Raw genomic sequence first — 15,629 nt, 5'->3', positions numbered from 1 at the left:
CATGCTATAGATGTTCCAGGGAGTGTGCTAGGTGCTTTTATGTCAAGTCCTTCACTTACTCTTTTTTTTAAAATCTTCACCAGAGGATATTTTTTTATTTATCATCAGATAGGGTGGGAGGGAGAGAGAGGGAGAGAAAGGGAGAGATAGAGAAACATCAATGTGATAGGGACACACCGACTGGTTGTCTCCCACACCACCCTGACCAGGGCCAGGGACGAACTACAACCGAGGTATGAACCCAAAACTCACTGGTCCATGGGCCGACACTCTACTGCTGAGCCAAACTGGCCAGGGCTCCTTCACTTACTCTTAATATTGCTCCTGTGAGGAAGGTATTTTTATTTTCATCTCATACACGAGGAAAAGAAAGTTGGAAGAGATAAGTGACTTGTTGAAGATCACACCATCTCTCAGGGCACAATCTTGAGGAAGATCTAACTTGCTTTCAAGTATGGTATTTTGCTCACTAAACCACAGCTCAACTCAACTACTATGTGATACGTCTTCCACTTTAGCTACTGCACGAGTTAACTCAGATCCTGCAAAGTCCCTGGTATTATATAACACACGGCTAAAGAACCTTATATGAAGCAATTTATTATCTTCTCTTGATCTGACTATTGCTCACTGGGTTAATATCTAGGTTGTGATCTCATATCTGTATTCTGTATGAACTCTTGCAGTGGTATGCTGGAGTTGGCCTGACCCGCTCACAGGAAGGGATTGTTATATTTTCAGAAATTCTGCAAGCCAACTGACTTCATGTTGATAACTTGAAATTGACCATGGTAGGAATATTTACATCAAGAAAAGACAAATGCTACAAATCAGGGCTTTATTTTGTTTCCCCGGAGTACCAGTTACTAAACATTTACTAGTTCACCACTGTATTTAAGGCCCATCATCTGGAAATAGCACCAAAATTACTTTCTTAAGTAAATGATTCAAAATACTGGCAAACTTCTGCAACTTGAAAGATTTGTCTATTGCTCCCCGAATATATGAAGATGATATATAAGGGAACATCATGGTTATATGTAAGCGTCTTTCCCAGCGCACCAGAGGGCTAAAACGGCTGTTATCACACGCTTCCAGGAGCACTGGCTTTTAAGCTTCATGCTGTAATGTACTTGAAATGGGTTGACGAGTGACTCCCCTAAATTCATGTCCACCCAGGACCTCAGAATGTGACCTTATTTGAAATGGGGATTTTGCAGATATAATTAGAATGAGGTCAACTGGATTACAGTGGGAATTAAACAAAATGATTGGGATCTTGATAAGAGAGAAGAAAGGGAGATTCGGAGACACAGGCAGAGAGAGATCAGCCATGGGAAGACAGGCAGAAATTGGAGTGATGCAGCTACAAGCCAACCAATGCCAAGGATTGCCGGCACCCCGGAAGCTAGGAAAAAGTAAGGAAGTATTTTTCCTAGAGTCATCGGAGGAGCATGGCCCTGCCGACAACTTGATTTTGGACTCCTAGCCTCCAGGATGGTGCGAGAATAAATTTCTGTTGCTTTATTTTATTTTTTTTATTTTTATTTTTTTTATCCTCACCCGAGGACATTTTTCCATTTTTTGTTCAGATAGAGCGGGAGGGAGAGAGAGGAAGAGAGAGAGAGAGAGAAACATCGACGTGAAGGGACACATTGAGTGGCTGCCACCCGCACGACCAACCAGGGCCGGGGACAAACTGCAACCAAGTTATGTGCCCTTAGTGGGAACCGAACCCGGGTCTCTGTGTACCGCAGGCTGACGCTCCAACCGCTGAGCCAAACCGGCCAGGGCATTTCTGTTGCTTTAAACCACCCAGTCTGTGGTAAATTCTTATGGCAGTCTTAGGAAACTAATACAATACTCATGCAAATTTGATTATGCATAGTGCCTAAGAGAAAACAGTTAAGGAGCCTAACAAGAATTTAATAAATTCCTTTCTGACTTCTTGCTACCTGTAAGATTTTCACAGGAAACCATGTGTTACATCTAAAAGTAAGCTTTGGGCATAGCATCTGCATTCAATCTCCTACCTTGGTAACCCCAGAGAGAAGGAAGACATGGTGTAAATAGAATGGAAGCCAAACTAATTAATGAGGTTATGCTGACAATAAATGAGTAGACTGGTGAAGCTTTTGTGAAGACACATGGTTCCATAAACCAATCAGCAAAGTTGCCATTCAGTACTCAAAATAATGTATGTGGGCATATAAAAATAGAAGCAATTATCATTTCTAAATGCTTAACAGGTACTATGCATTGAACAACTCAACTTTTTTTTTTTTTTATCCTCACCTGAGGACATTTTTCCATTTTTTTTGTTCAGATAGTGGGAGGGAGAAAGAGAGGAAGAGAGAGGGAGAGAGAAAAAAAACATCAATGTGAAAGGGACACATCGAGTGACTGCCTCCTGCATGCACGACCCAACCAGGGCCAGGAACAAACTGCAACTGAGATATGTGCCCTTAGTGAGAACCAAACCCGGGTCTCTCTGGACCGCAGGCTGATGCTCTAACTGTTGAGCCAAACCAGCCAGGGCAAACAACTCAACTTATACATATATCCTATAAGGTAGGTAGCATTTCCCTCAACTTTACATATGCAGAAACTGAGGCTTGGTCAGGTGAAATACCTCTGCTGGCACGTGGCAGAGCTGGGGATCAACTTCATGCCCAGTCCTGACAGACTTCAGAGTTAATGCTTTAAAACCTAAAAGTGTGGTCCACCAGCCACCTGAACCTCACCCCAGACCCAGAACCTCTAAGTATAGGACCAGAAAACTGCAGCTTCATTCCCTCCTTCCAGCACTTCCGTTGGACACCTGTTACTTTCTCCTGCACCTTGTATCTCGTCCTTCCTTTCACGTTTTCTCTCTCTCTGTGCTACGCTCCTCAAAATGACTTCAGATTTATTTTTCATTTTGATTATTCTTTCTTCCACTGTCTCTAATCTTGATTTTAACTCTTTCACTGAGTCAAATCCTTTCATCGATTATGATTTCAATTTGGGATTTTACCTTTCTTTTCAGCACAAGTTCATAAGCAGTTTCCCATGTTGTACAGAGCCTTCATAACTATTCTTTGAAATATAATTTTCTATTCCCCGTTTACACCACCATTTACCTAGTCATTCATCTGTTGTTATACCTTGTCATTATATGCCATGAATCCTTAGAGATTGTCATATAATCTCATATAATCCATATAATCCCAGACTGGCTAAATGACACATTGTGATATAGCATGTGTGGAGTGGGTCCCAGGCATCTCTCTGGTTAGAATATTCTTAGTGATTCTGATGCACCCCCATGATCAAGGACCACAGGTTTACAGGATCCCCATGAGTAGAGACAGACCCTTAATATTATGATAATGGTTAAAAGCACAGGATCTGAAACCAAACTGTCTGAACTGAAATCTTGGGCTCCCTCTCTGAGAGGCTATGAGACCCAGAGGAAGCTTCTTGATTTCTCTAGGCTTCAATTTTTTCATTTTTGAGTTAAAGACCACAAGCTACCTCAGTGGGCTCTTGTCATGATTAAAAGAGATGATGCAAGTAAGCACAGCAAGCTATTCTTGTAATCATTCTTCTGGGTAGATGGGGACCTAAAGGTAGGAGGCACACCCTTCCAGTCCACCTCAGGAGACCTCAGAGAGATCAGTGTAAGCTGGAGGATTCTGATCTGGAATCCACCTGAGGAGAGGAGGCTGAGATGGCAGCGTAGTCCACAGCCTCACCTCTAGACCTGCTGACAGGCTGAACACGTTAAGGAGGAGGTATCACACATACGGGACTGTAGCACTTCAGCATATTCTTACCTGCTCAAGAAGAAGAATCAGTGTGTGAATCAATGAGGTCTGGATTCCTGAATGGAATGAGGAGATGCTATGCAATCTTCTCTGGGACCACAGGGGTTAGAAGCCATCAGAGATTTGCTTCGGAATGAACAGTGGTCCCAGGAACAACCATACATATAAGGAAGAGTGGGGGGAAGAAACATGGGAATGGCCAACGGAGGGTCACTGAGCCAGGACCGACAAAAACAAAACTAAAATTCAGACAATTTGGAAATTCAAGAAGTCTGTGGTTTGAATCACTTCCAGGGGTTAAATTTTCCCAGCTATGGACTGTGCTGTGAGTTTTCTCTAATGAACAGCTTCCTCTGGTTTATAATGGGGACTCTGAGCTCATACAGTGAGTTTAGAGGGCACACTTTAAAAACATTCTACAAGGTAATATTTTGTGCTAGGGGCCAAATGCAAAACTTCTGAACTACTTGAAAGAAATATTACCTAAAAGTTTAGATTGTGGTTACACAAGGCAGTTTTGTCTGCTTGCCTAGAGCAGGACCTGACACAGTGTTCAGGAAATATGTGTTGAATGACTTGTTTTCTGCCTTTTGGCTTCAACCATGGATAACTTCATGGAAGAGCAAGAAAGAAAAAGCAGTAAACAAAGGCTTTGCTGGGCTTTGTGTTGAGCAACCCGAAGTATTTCAACTTGCTTAAATGGATCAAGATGCCAAAATAGAAATATGAGGTTAAAAAGTACAAAAATTAAAAAGTGAAAATGATCTAAAAGACTTTTATATATATACCAGTTTATTAATTAGCTGCTGTCAAAGAGCTAAGGTAGCACTGGTATTAACCATGTTTGGATCCTTCCCTTTGAAAATCTGATTCCAGGGTAAGGCCCAACATGGCTTGGTCCACCTAACACCCGTGTGAGGCCAGCGCAGGCAGGTCCTGTCATGTTGACTGATCAGCACCCTGGGCTAGAGCTGTGTGCTGCTGTAGGGCAGAGATGAGAACAATGGCAGGGAGCCTCCTTGGGGGCGCAAGAAGGGGCCTATGGAGTTGGGCACCCCTGGCCTGCGGATGTTTCTCTCTGGGTGTTACTAAATTGTATTTTGTAAGGCTCACTGTCTTGTCTCCCAAAGTGGTTGATTGTTGGAAACAGAAGAGGGCTATGTTTGGGGTGTATGATAACATCAAGATCCTGGGAAATTTTGAAAAGCCCCCCAAAGAACTAATCAAGGGCCCAAGATGACTTCGAAGCTGGAAGGGGAATGAATTGCAGCCTTGTATACAAAAGAAGAAAATGACTGGAAATCAAATGTTCACTGATGACCTGCACAACCTGAACAAACGCATCAGGATTCTCTATAAACACTTTAACTTACGTGGAAAGTACTGGTAGGAGGGAGAGCTGGGGACTGTTTCCAGGAGAAGGGAAACAGTGCCTTTCCCTCTGAGGACAGAGATTTGCCTGCTCTCCTTAACCAATGGGGCTTCTTTAGAATCTGTTTTCCACACACTTTATATTCCAATGCTACTTTTACTCATTCATGTAGCCTATGAAGTCCGACTCATTTGTAAGTTTTGGAGTCTTAGGTTTGGACTTTATCACTTGCTCATTGCAGTTTAGTCTATGGCCTTTAAAAAAGAAAAATTACTGTTGGCACTTTTTGACATTTGGATTTCATGTATTGAAAGTGGTCACTTTTAATGGCCTCCTAATGCTAAATGTTAAATATATTTCTAAAAATCCACACCGGAATGAAATGTAACAGAAAAGTGGAATTATATTTCTGTACTATTCTCATCAAGAAATATTTATTGGATACTTTTCTGAGCTGAGAATTGTAGGAAAAACAAAAAGTGGAATATATCATTGACCCACTCTCTGCATGTGCTTTTCTAGTTAGAGAGACAAAGTTATAGTCTCACGTGTACACTTTAATGTGAGGCATTACGTACCATACGGATGGTTTGCATGGGTGGTTCCTAACCCTGACATCATCGGAATCATCTTGGTAATTTAACAGTTTTCAAATCCTGGTCCCTGCCTGGAAAGACCTGTGATCTGTAAAGCTGAACTAAGTCTTGTGCATCTATGTGTGTGTTTTCAATAATTACAAAAAATGCTTCCATACATACAATTCAAATTTAAAAATTCCCAAAGGGTAATCAGATGAAAAGGTGTCTCATCTGACTTTTTTGTGTTCCTTCACAGAGGTAACCACTCTTCCAAGATTCTGAGTCCTTCTGCACATACACTGTGTGTGTACAAGTTTATATTAAAAACTCTCTCCTTCAAAAAAAAAATCTGATAAAAAAGACACACTTATCTCTCCAGAAAAGTGTATATGCACATATATAAAAATCTATATATAAATCCAGAAGTCTAAAATCCCTCTAAAACCACCACAAGGGATCCAGATTACAAAACCCTTCTCTTCAATACATATAGCACAGGGCTCTGTCCACTGAGCATAATTTTCCATTATTAACATATGCAAATAGTGAAGCAGAGGAGTATTGATGGAAATTTTAATAAATGCTATGAACCAGGTTCTATAGGCTTGCCTACTTGATTTCTGGTAATCTTCTTTCCTGATGTTTTTAGTAATTGAATCAGATTAAATTATTCAAAATTGGTATTGCAGCTAGATCCTGAAAATGGCAAACCTCCCAAGCCAGACAAGTCTACACAAAGGAAAGGGAGGTTATGCAAGGATATGTGATATCCTTAAATGCCACAGCAGATCAGCCAGGCTTTATGTGACCTTGACAGAAACTTAGCATTTAGGATTTTTAAGTGAGAGGCACTAAGAATTGATTTAAAGAAAATTAACTTGGCAGAGGGACCACAATCAAAAAGCTGCGGTTGACCTAAACATTGCCTCGTGTTCAACGTAAAACACTCAGGAAAGAAAACTTATGTGAGAACCAGCCTTCAGAAAACACTCGATTAAAAATAGTTACACTTGCACCAGCTGTGTTTCAAGTTGTAGTCCATTGCATTTGATATTTATAACTAAAGAGAAAATAAGGATTCCACAGGCGAACGACTCGTATTTTAGAATCGAGGCTCCTGATGCTGAACTCTGTTGGGCATGGAGTGAGCAGCACTGGTGGTCCTCACATCAGCCGAGAACGGCTGCTTTCTGGCCTCTCTGGAAGAGAATCAGGGAGGGTTTCCGAAGCCCCATGGGGCCCTCCTTTGGGCAACTTTCCACCTCTGTGAAGAGGAAGGCAGTTTGTTTGATTAATAAAAGTCTCATGCATAACTTTCGGGAAAAAGAGGGAAATGAGCCTTCCCTGGCACTCCTTGCTGAGTCAAAAACAGGTAGGGACAAGCCCAGCCTCAAGGAAGGTACCTGCGCTTTTCTGCCAGCCTCTGCTCCCCGATAAAATGGGAACTGAGGACACCGTGAAGGGAAACTTTATAGCACAGCAGAATAGATTATGAAATGTTTAACAACAGGAAGCATTTCTTAAAAAAAAAAAAAAAAAAAAAAGGCAAGGCAAGAGTTATTCTGCATATTTACCTTACCTAGATTTTTCTTTATTATTATTTTTTGCTGTAAGAGTCAGAATAAACTCCACGTTGTGAATGAAAAAATTTTATCTAGATAGTAAAGGGGAATCAACAGCATCAAACTGAACACCGATTTTCAGTGGAGCCCAGTTTTAACTCTTATTTGCCCTGAGAAAGGATGAAGCCAGTAAAAACAGTTCAGAGAATGAAAGCTCGGAACAGAGGTTTACGTATGAAGGAAAAAGTGATGAATGGGTGGGGCTTTGGCTGTAGCTATGTTTTATTTCAGAAAGAGAAAGAGAGCTCAGAAGAGAATATGGTAAAATGTTAATAGGTATTAAATTGAGATGGTGATACCTTGTGTCTGTTATTAAATGAACAGTTTTTAAGTGTTCTATATGCCCGAAATCTTTTATAATTAAAACAACTGTTAAAAGAGAATGTGAAGACTTACACAGCAAAACTAACTGGAGGTTCTTTGATATGAAAGAAACATGCAGACCGAGTTCTAGAAATAATCACACGGTAAGAGAGCATCTAAGCCTAGCCTACACTGAGCTTATCTGAAATAGGGTTTCAAACGTGGGACAAAATTTCAGTTGAAAAAGGAGGATCTGGGTAGCCTCCTACAGTTAGTTTTTAAATTATTTAACCTGAGGTATATGTGGACAGTCAACAAAAGAGTAAGCCAAGCAGGTTATATATTTACGTGGTCTGTAAGGTACAGTTAGGGGTGTGCACCCCCAAACCACAGCCAGCCCCAACAGCTTCCAGGGTGGCCCGCCCCTTTGCTGCAGCCAGCATGTGACTGAGGGCATGCTCAACCACCTGCCTCTCAGGGCTGCTCAGGGAGTGGTGTGATCTCACAGAGGCATGATGGGAAAAGAGGGAAGGAGGCGGGAGGGGAGAGAAGAATAAGAGGCTGTATATAGGTGAGGAAAAGGCAGAGCCCATCACATTTTACCGTTAGGCCTGAACAAATGTACTTTATTAAGTATGTGGCATATGCAAATCTCAGAAATCTCATTCCTTTCCAGTAAATGTCAATGCCCTCCCTTTGAAGTGCCTGTGGAATGGGTTCTGAGGGTCGGGGGGGGGGGGCATGCTCCATTGCACCCCCCTCCACCGCAGGCAGGAGGAGGACCATCCCAAGGATGGTCCCACTGCTCACACACAGCTGCTCTGCAGGTTCCCAGCCTGCACTGAGCCAGTCTGCACTTTCACTTTCTCTTCTGTAACAGTTCACGCCGACAGCCAACAGAACCTCTTCTGTTAACTTTTAGATGTGCAGCTACCATAGAATATGAAACATTTAAGATGTTTTATTTTCTTCTCTTTTCTATCTTTCTCCCTAATATCCAATGATGCTAGCTCAGAGATTCTGGAAGAAATTATACGGTTGCCATGATCTTGAAAATAAGTATCTACCAATAACCAGGAAAAGTATGTTTGCCAACTAATATACTTAGATAATCCCCTGAAACCTATGTGCTTTACAGCAGAAAAGTACGCGAAGGACAAAGGTTGAGGATGATTCGATGCTGCATCTAGATGAGTAGTCTTCAGGCAGGGTGATTTTGCCACCCAGGAGACATCTGCCAATGTCTGGAGACATTTTTGTTGTCACAGCTGTAGGTATGTTATTGGCATGTACAGGGATGCTGCTGACTATCCTGCATGGCACAGGAAAGCCCTTTACAACAGAGTTTTCTGGCCCCAAATGTCAACAGTGCTGAGTTTGAGAAACGCTGATCTAGCTGTGTCTGCCCCGAGGCTGCCCTTCCAGCCTCACACAGAGCAGGTGCCTAGTTACCTCCTGCAGAAGACACGTGCAATTATAAAGATCCTCCTAGTAGGAGGCATACACTGAGAGCACGTCTTTCTTCTGCCTAAATTTTACAGGGAAAGGGGATTTAAAATCCCCTTATAAACTGAAAGGTCGTCCTCGGCAATTCATTATGGAAAGATGAAAGTGATACTGGAAGAAGAACTGTGGAAAAAATATCTCATGGTTTTTTCTTCCTCTTCCTCCTCTCTATTCTTCTGATCAAGAGTTTCTAACATAAATGAAATTACTTCCTTTAACTGTTACAAAACAGCAGAGCCATTTACACTCAGTGAACAGTGATAGGCTAGGAGAATAATGCTAGTTTGTAACAGATCCTCTGAACTGTTCTTCCTTTTCTTGCAAATGGATTAAATGCTTCATGCTTAATACATGTATGTTGAGTTAGTGAATAAAAATAAATGGGTAGCTGAAATAATAAGGCTGTATGTATTTTGACTTACTTTATGATTAGTTGTTTATGTATCTGTATTTCCCACTAAGTATTAAATTCATTGATACAGAAACTGTAATTTGACAAAAACATCCAAGGTCTATTAGGTTGTTTGATTTCCAATTATTTTGAAAATGTAAGGCAGCAACCACTCCATGAGAAGGATGCGTGAAGACTGAGCGCAAATAGATGTATAAAGTTTTTTATTGGAAAGTAAATTTACAATCAAGTTAATGCCATGTACTTGTTAGTATCAAGAATTGTTACTCAGCCACAAAAGACCAGAGCAATAGAAGTAAATAGTTCATGAAATGCCATAATTTACATTTTTGTACAGAGCCAGTCCAGAAAAAATCTCCCAGTTTTTTTTTTCACTGTTAATTCTTCAGTAATTATAATCAGTGTCAATTCTGATAAAATGTATCTTTCAATTATCCTTATCACACACACGTGGACACATACAGTTGATAGACATGGCACACAGATACGTGTTGAAGAGATACGTGCTGGATCTAACTCCGATTATCTGAGTATCTTTCACCCACTGAGCCTCTTTCTCCCTTGTTTCCACAGTTGTAACTCTCTGGCCCTCATTGCACCATTGTCCTCCCATGTCCTGTGCCTAGGTCCCTACCCCAGCACCCCAAATGCACACATTCCAGGTGAGAGTTCCATGAGTAGTGGTCGGCGATAGGATAAAGAGCCACCAGTCCTGTGAGGAAGGCAGCAAATCCTCCGTGGGAGCCTCACTTCCCCCAGAGGCATTCTACTTTAACCTGTCAGGGTTGTTATGAGGACTAGAAGAGGAACCTTATGCAAAGCACTGGCACATCTTTGGTGCTTAAGAAATGCTAATTCCCTTGTGTAATTGCAGCCTCTTTCCTCACCCAGATTCTAAAGGAATGAGACCATAAGACTGTCGTCTTCTGTGAACTAAACACATCACATTTACTCTGCTGAATGACCTTGACTAAGAAGAACATCCTTCATTCCTCAGGAGAGCTAGGAGACTTCAAATGAGATTGGTGGTACTCAAACCACATAATATGGGTGGGTTTCATTCAAAAGATAAAGAGTAACATCAGAGTGTTCCGTCTTTTGTTTTGGAACAGGAGTAAGATTCAGAGCGGCCTGGGCTGGAAGTGGGGACTGAGGACAGGGAGGAAAGAAGCTGCAAGCCTGGTAAAACCAAAGACAAACGTCCTCGGCACCGTGATTCTACTGAGGGTCTGCGCCGCTGCCCTTCACCTGTTCGCAGAAACAAACACACACAAACACTAAGGCCAAAAGTATGTCACATCTTAGGGGGCACACACACCTTAGTGGGAACTAACTTGAGAACCTTTTGCTGAAGCTTTGAATTATTGAACAAAACAAATGTTTATGAACGACGAAATTACAACGGCTGACAGGCTTATCTGCAAAGCCATTATAAATCAGTCTGTGAAACATAACACCATTTATGAACATATACAACTCAAATTAACTTAGAGAAAGATATTCTTCGTAAACTAACAAGGAGAAGAAGAATCTGAAGATGTGTAAAGGGCTCAACCAAGCACACCAGAGGCATAACAAGCAGTACCTTCCAAGGACCATCACACATGGATGGATGTACATTTTCTCAAACTGAGAAGCTGGGGTTCTTCCAGGCTCTCTATGGGGCACGTTATATATATATATATATATATATATATTTCATTTAATCTCTAAGACACTCTATGAAGTACATACCATCAATATTCTGCATTTTACCCATTAGGGTACTGAGGTTAGAAGTGTTGGATAACCTAGTCAAAGCCATGCAGATAGTCACAGTCTGGGTCTGAATTCATGATCTTAAATGCTATGCTAAATAATTCATACACTCAGTCATCTGTTGCATTTCTCACTAAATCTCTAAAGAGTTCAAAGTAAGCATTTCTTTTAAAGACTTATTAAAGTGTCAAGAAGCATACAAGTAAAAAACACTTTAAGGTAATGAGGAAATAGTAAAAGTTGGTTAGCTCATGTTGAAATAATTTCTACTAAATGGAAATAATAATGGAGTTTTAAAATCTGACACTGTTATTGCTAAGAGGCAAGTTCCTACTTAAAAATTACAATAGCGTCTGACTGGTGTGGCTCAGTGGCTGAGCACTGACCCATGCACCAAGAGGTCGCTGGTTTGATTCCCGGTCAGGGCACATGCCCAGGTTGTGGGCCCAATACCCAGTGGGGAACGTGTAAGAGGCAGCCAGTTGATGTTCTCTCTCATCGATGTTTCTATCTCTCTCTCCCTCTCCCTTCTTCTCTCTCTAAAAATCAATAAAGAAAAAAATAATTATAATAGTGACACTGGTGATTGCGGGGGTGTGTGGAGGTGGAATAGGGCATAGAGAGGATAAATGGTGATGGAAAAATAAAATAATCATGTGAATATTTCAGCTTAGGGGTATTCATGTTAAGCAGTTCCTCACTTTTGCGTCTCGGAAATCAAATCTTCCAAAATCCCATAGAAAGATACCATGAACTTACTTTGATCTGAGGGTAGGACTTCTTATTCTTCTCACTAGATGCACCGGGGAGTCCGCCATGGGACGGGCCTTCACAGACATAACGGAAACGAAATCCTCTCTGCCAAGGTGAGCACAGAGCCAACAAGTTTGAGAAATACTTAATAAAATGTACCAGGACAAAGTTATACACACAAGTGTAATTCTTTTGTGTATTAGATGAAAGAGAAAACACAAGAACTATGTGGAAGAGGACTGTGTGAATGAGGACCACGTCCCTAACCCTGCAGAAGCTCTCCTGCTGTGCACACAGTGGCGTGAACTGCTGAACAGCTGGCATCAGCCTTGGACGCGACATGCTACGGCTTGTGTGAACCGGAGCTTCTTCATCTCAAGTTGCTGCCGCCACGCTCTCAACTTGGCCACATTACTCCAAGTCATGCTTCTTTGACTCTTACTTAAAGGAATTCCTTTATCTGCTCTGATCACAGTTGGTTCAGGAGAGAACACAGAAATGCCTTGTTAACTATAGCACGTCAGTGTTGTAGAACACAGCCCATGTTCGACTCCACATTTGGCCAGCTTCTCTCAATAACTCAGAAGATAAGATTTTTGATTTTATGATTATTGGTATTATCAAGCTCAAACTGTCTATATGAACTGACCTGAATGAGCCCAAAACCAGCTCCTTTAAATATTAACTGAAGAATTTTACAAAGGTTGTATATCAATGAAGAGTTAGCTGGAATTCTTTACTATGTGTACAGTGGGCTTAAAAACACCTAAAACACCTAATTTATACAAATGAAATTAGGCTAGACTATCTTTAGGTCTATCCTAGTTCTAACATTTTATGATTTACAAAAGTAAAAATTACAATTTGTATACATATTTGTGTACAAAGAATAAAACAAAGGCAATTATGAGAATGAATCTCATAATTGTATTAAGGAAACTTTCAATGTATTTCCTAAAAGGTGAAACTTTATAATGATGTAAATCAATCTGTGATAGTGTTAGTAGTTTATAATTATACAGTCACTACTAGATGGTTTTTCTTTTTTCAAATTCACCCTTTGGTCAAAGAATATGTTACCATACTTTAAGTAATAATCTCACCAGTTATTTACTTTTACTGTGGTCTGACTTTGTGTAAACAGCAGGCCACGAGGAGCTCTGCACACTCACTGCTCGCTGATGGGGGCTTCGACTCTGCCCACGTAGAGGAACAGCGATGCTGGCAAACACCAAGGTTGTAGCAGCTTTGAGCTCATCGACAATGTAAAATGTCTGCCTTCCTTAGACTGCATTACATGTCATCAGTCCTCATGTAGGGTCTTGGGAAACAGTCTCTGAGTGGTTCAGGGGCCCTGAAGGAATTGAAACCTTTGGCATCTGGAACTGTCTGTCCCTATACTCTCTGAGATCTTCCTGATTTGCAAAGAGGATCAGCATGTTTCATGGGATGAGTAGGCCTGAAGAAAATTCTTTAGTGAAGGAAAGCTCAAGTCACAGATGGGTCTGGAGGTATGATCAGCTCATCAAAGTGGGACCGAAATACTAGGGAAGCCTTCTGAGGTGAAGTTAATCATTTAGGGGCAACGTTTCTATTTTGCCTCTCAAAAAATTCCAACTAAAAAATAAGTTACAAATTTAGCCCTATACCTTTCGTAAACAAAGGCTGTTGGCTTATTTTTAATAATTAAATGGAATTTCTAAAAGCATGAAGAAGCATCAGCATATGAACGGTTAGCCTCCAGCACAAAGGTAGAAATGTACTTGACTGCTACTCAATTTAAATACAACTTCCGTTTTTAAACAGTATTAGATAATTATCACTGAATAATATGCAGCAGAACTGGATATTTTAAAGATTAGGAGTCTATGCTATGATTCATCTCTGTCAGAAATAGGGAGAATTGTGGCAAAGAAACCTCAAAGAAAAAAGAACGTTTTCTAACTTTTATTTTTAAAAATGCAATAAAGCAATTCTTTATCTTGAATCACAAAATTCCTTTAGGATAGTTGGAAAAATATATGCATGTATAATTTTATATCTTATTGGGAGTGGTATCAAATAGAATATGAATAAGCGACATGTCTTAATAGCTTGCTTAAGTTAAAAAAACAATAGAAACTTTTCATGGTTGCAAAAGAGTATCTAAAGTTCTAAAAGAATTTTAACCTGAGGGTGGAAATTGAATACTTTTTTTAAAAAGGAAGATAGGATATCTTCAAATGCATAGTATAGATGCATTTCTGATTCTAAATTTCCGAGATGAAAGGTTTGCGAATCCACAGCCATTCATCTCAGTAACTCCACTTGCTTCAGATGAGTCATCAACCTCAAAGGCAAGGCTACATCCACCCGGTCAGAAAGTCTGATGTGAATACAACTTTCTTACTTTCACTGGAGTCACACATCAAAATAACATCAGTGAATAAACACATTGTTTTACTCAGATGAGCTTTTACAGCTCCATATGTAGTGAATTAAGTTTTGAATGTTGGAAATATATAACCCTTTAGGGAAATTAAAAATGTCAAATTTCCCTTATAACTGTTAGACCCATAACAAGAAATTGCATTTAAAATTCTCATTGTAGTGCTATGCTAATGAAAATGGATATTTGAAGAAATGCTTTGGTATGCAGACAAGTAACTTTCAGTTGATTTTTCAGCTTCACAAATTACCCAGATCGTCCATTTAGAAAATTTTCCAGGAAGCCAGACCCCTGCATAGAATTTTAGGAAAAGTTTCCCTGGTAGGGTCTTCGAAAGAACTGCTGACCTCCTATGAGAAGTCACTACTATGGAATCGGAAATAAGTAAAGGAAAGTAATGTTGGCAGACTGTGGAGTCAGGACGTGCCACCTACAAGCAACTAGAACAATGCCCCAAAGTCTCATGTGGCATTCCAGCCCACCCCCCAACTTTTATCTAAGATCAGCCTTAGTCTATTTGGTCACAATTAACATATTTATCTCCTTTAAATGTTGACCAAAATCCAAATATATATTTAATGCCATGATTATAGGAACCACAATAAATGCTTTATTTAAGTTCTTGACCTAGTTAGCACTTGTTAAATGCTACACAATTAAAGGTGCTATGCTCAGTCACCTGAGCTACTAAAAATATTCAGGAAAGGTATTGGGTAATATAAGTGCAAGACAGCAGGTATGCACACCCTCAGTTTCACACAAATTTGGTAAGCATATCCATTCAGAGATTTACTGACCGTGTCCTCAATCTGTAGAGGACTATACCATTACTTCTATCTCCTAATAATTGAAATCTATAGGCAAATATTAAAGATTCTCTTTCCTCCCTTTTCACAGTGCCAGTCCCACCCAATTCCCAATCAATATTATCCACAGATTTGGAGCAGGGTGAGGCAGCCACGTCACGTCACAGGCTCCCCTACAGAATCCAGTGGTAAGAGGAAGAGCCTGAGAACATAAAATGCTCTTCTCCTGACCCCCAAGAGGCTGAGCCTAAAGTTTACACCAGAAGGAAGAGAACTCAACTG

General features: G+C 40.5%; 1 protein-coding gene and 1 pseudogene across 2 annotated transcripts in view; one reads left to right on the top strand and one right to left on the bottom strand.

The window, feature by feature from the left end:
- Positions 1-15,629, bottom strand: part of NFKB1 (nuclear factor kappa B subunit 1) — a 133,200-nt gene that overhangs the window by 80,411 nt on the left and 37,160 nt on the right. For both annotated transcript variants that reach the window (XM_036253237.1, XM_036253247.1), the window contains exon 5: positions 12,120-12,218. In XM_036253237.1, the coding sequence (XP_036109130.1) occupies positions 12,120-12,218 (99 nt within the window). The remainder of the gene's footprint in view (positions 1-12,119; positions 12,219-15,629) is intronic.
- On the top strand, positions 4,813-5,199 carry LOC118637513 (annotated as a pseudogene).

Source organism: Molossus molossus, unplaced genomic scaffold, assembly GCF_014108415.1.
Source record: "Molossus molossus isolate mMolMol1 unplaced genomic scaffold, mMolMol1.p scaffold_m16_p_1, whole genome shotgun sequence".
In the NCBI taxonomy this organism is placed as follows: domain Eukaryota; kingdom Metazoa; phylum Chordata; class Mammalia; order Chiroptera; family Molossidae; genus Molossus; species Molossus molossus.
Note: the sequence above shows the minus strand (reverse complement) of the source record. Positions and strands in the feature narration are given on the sequence as shown.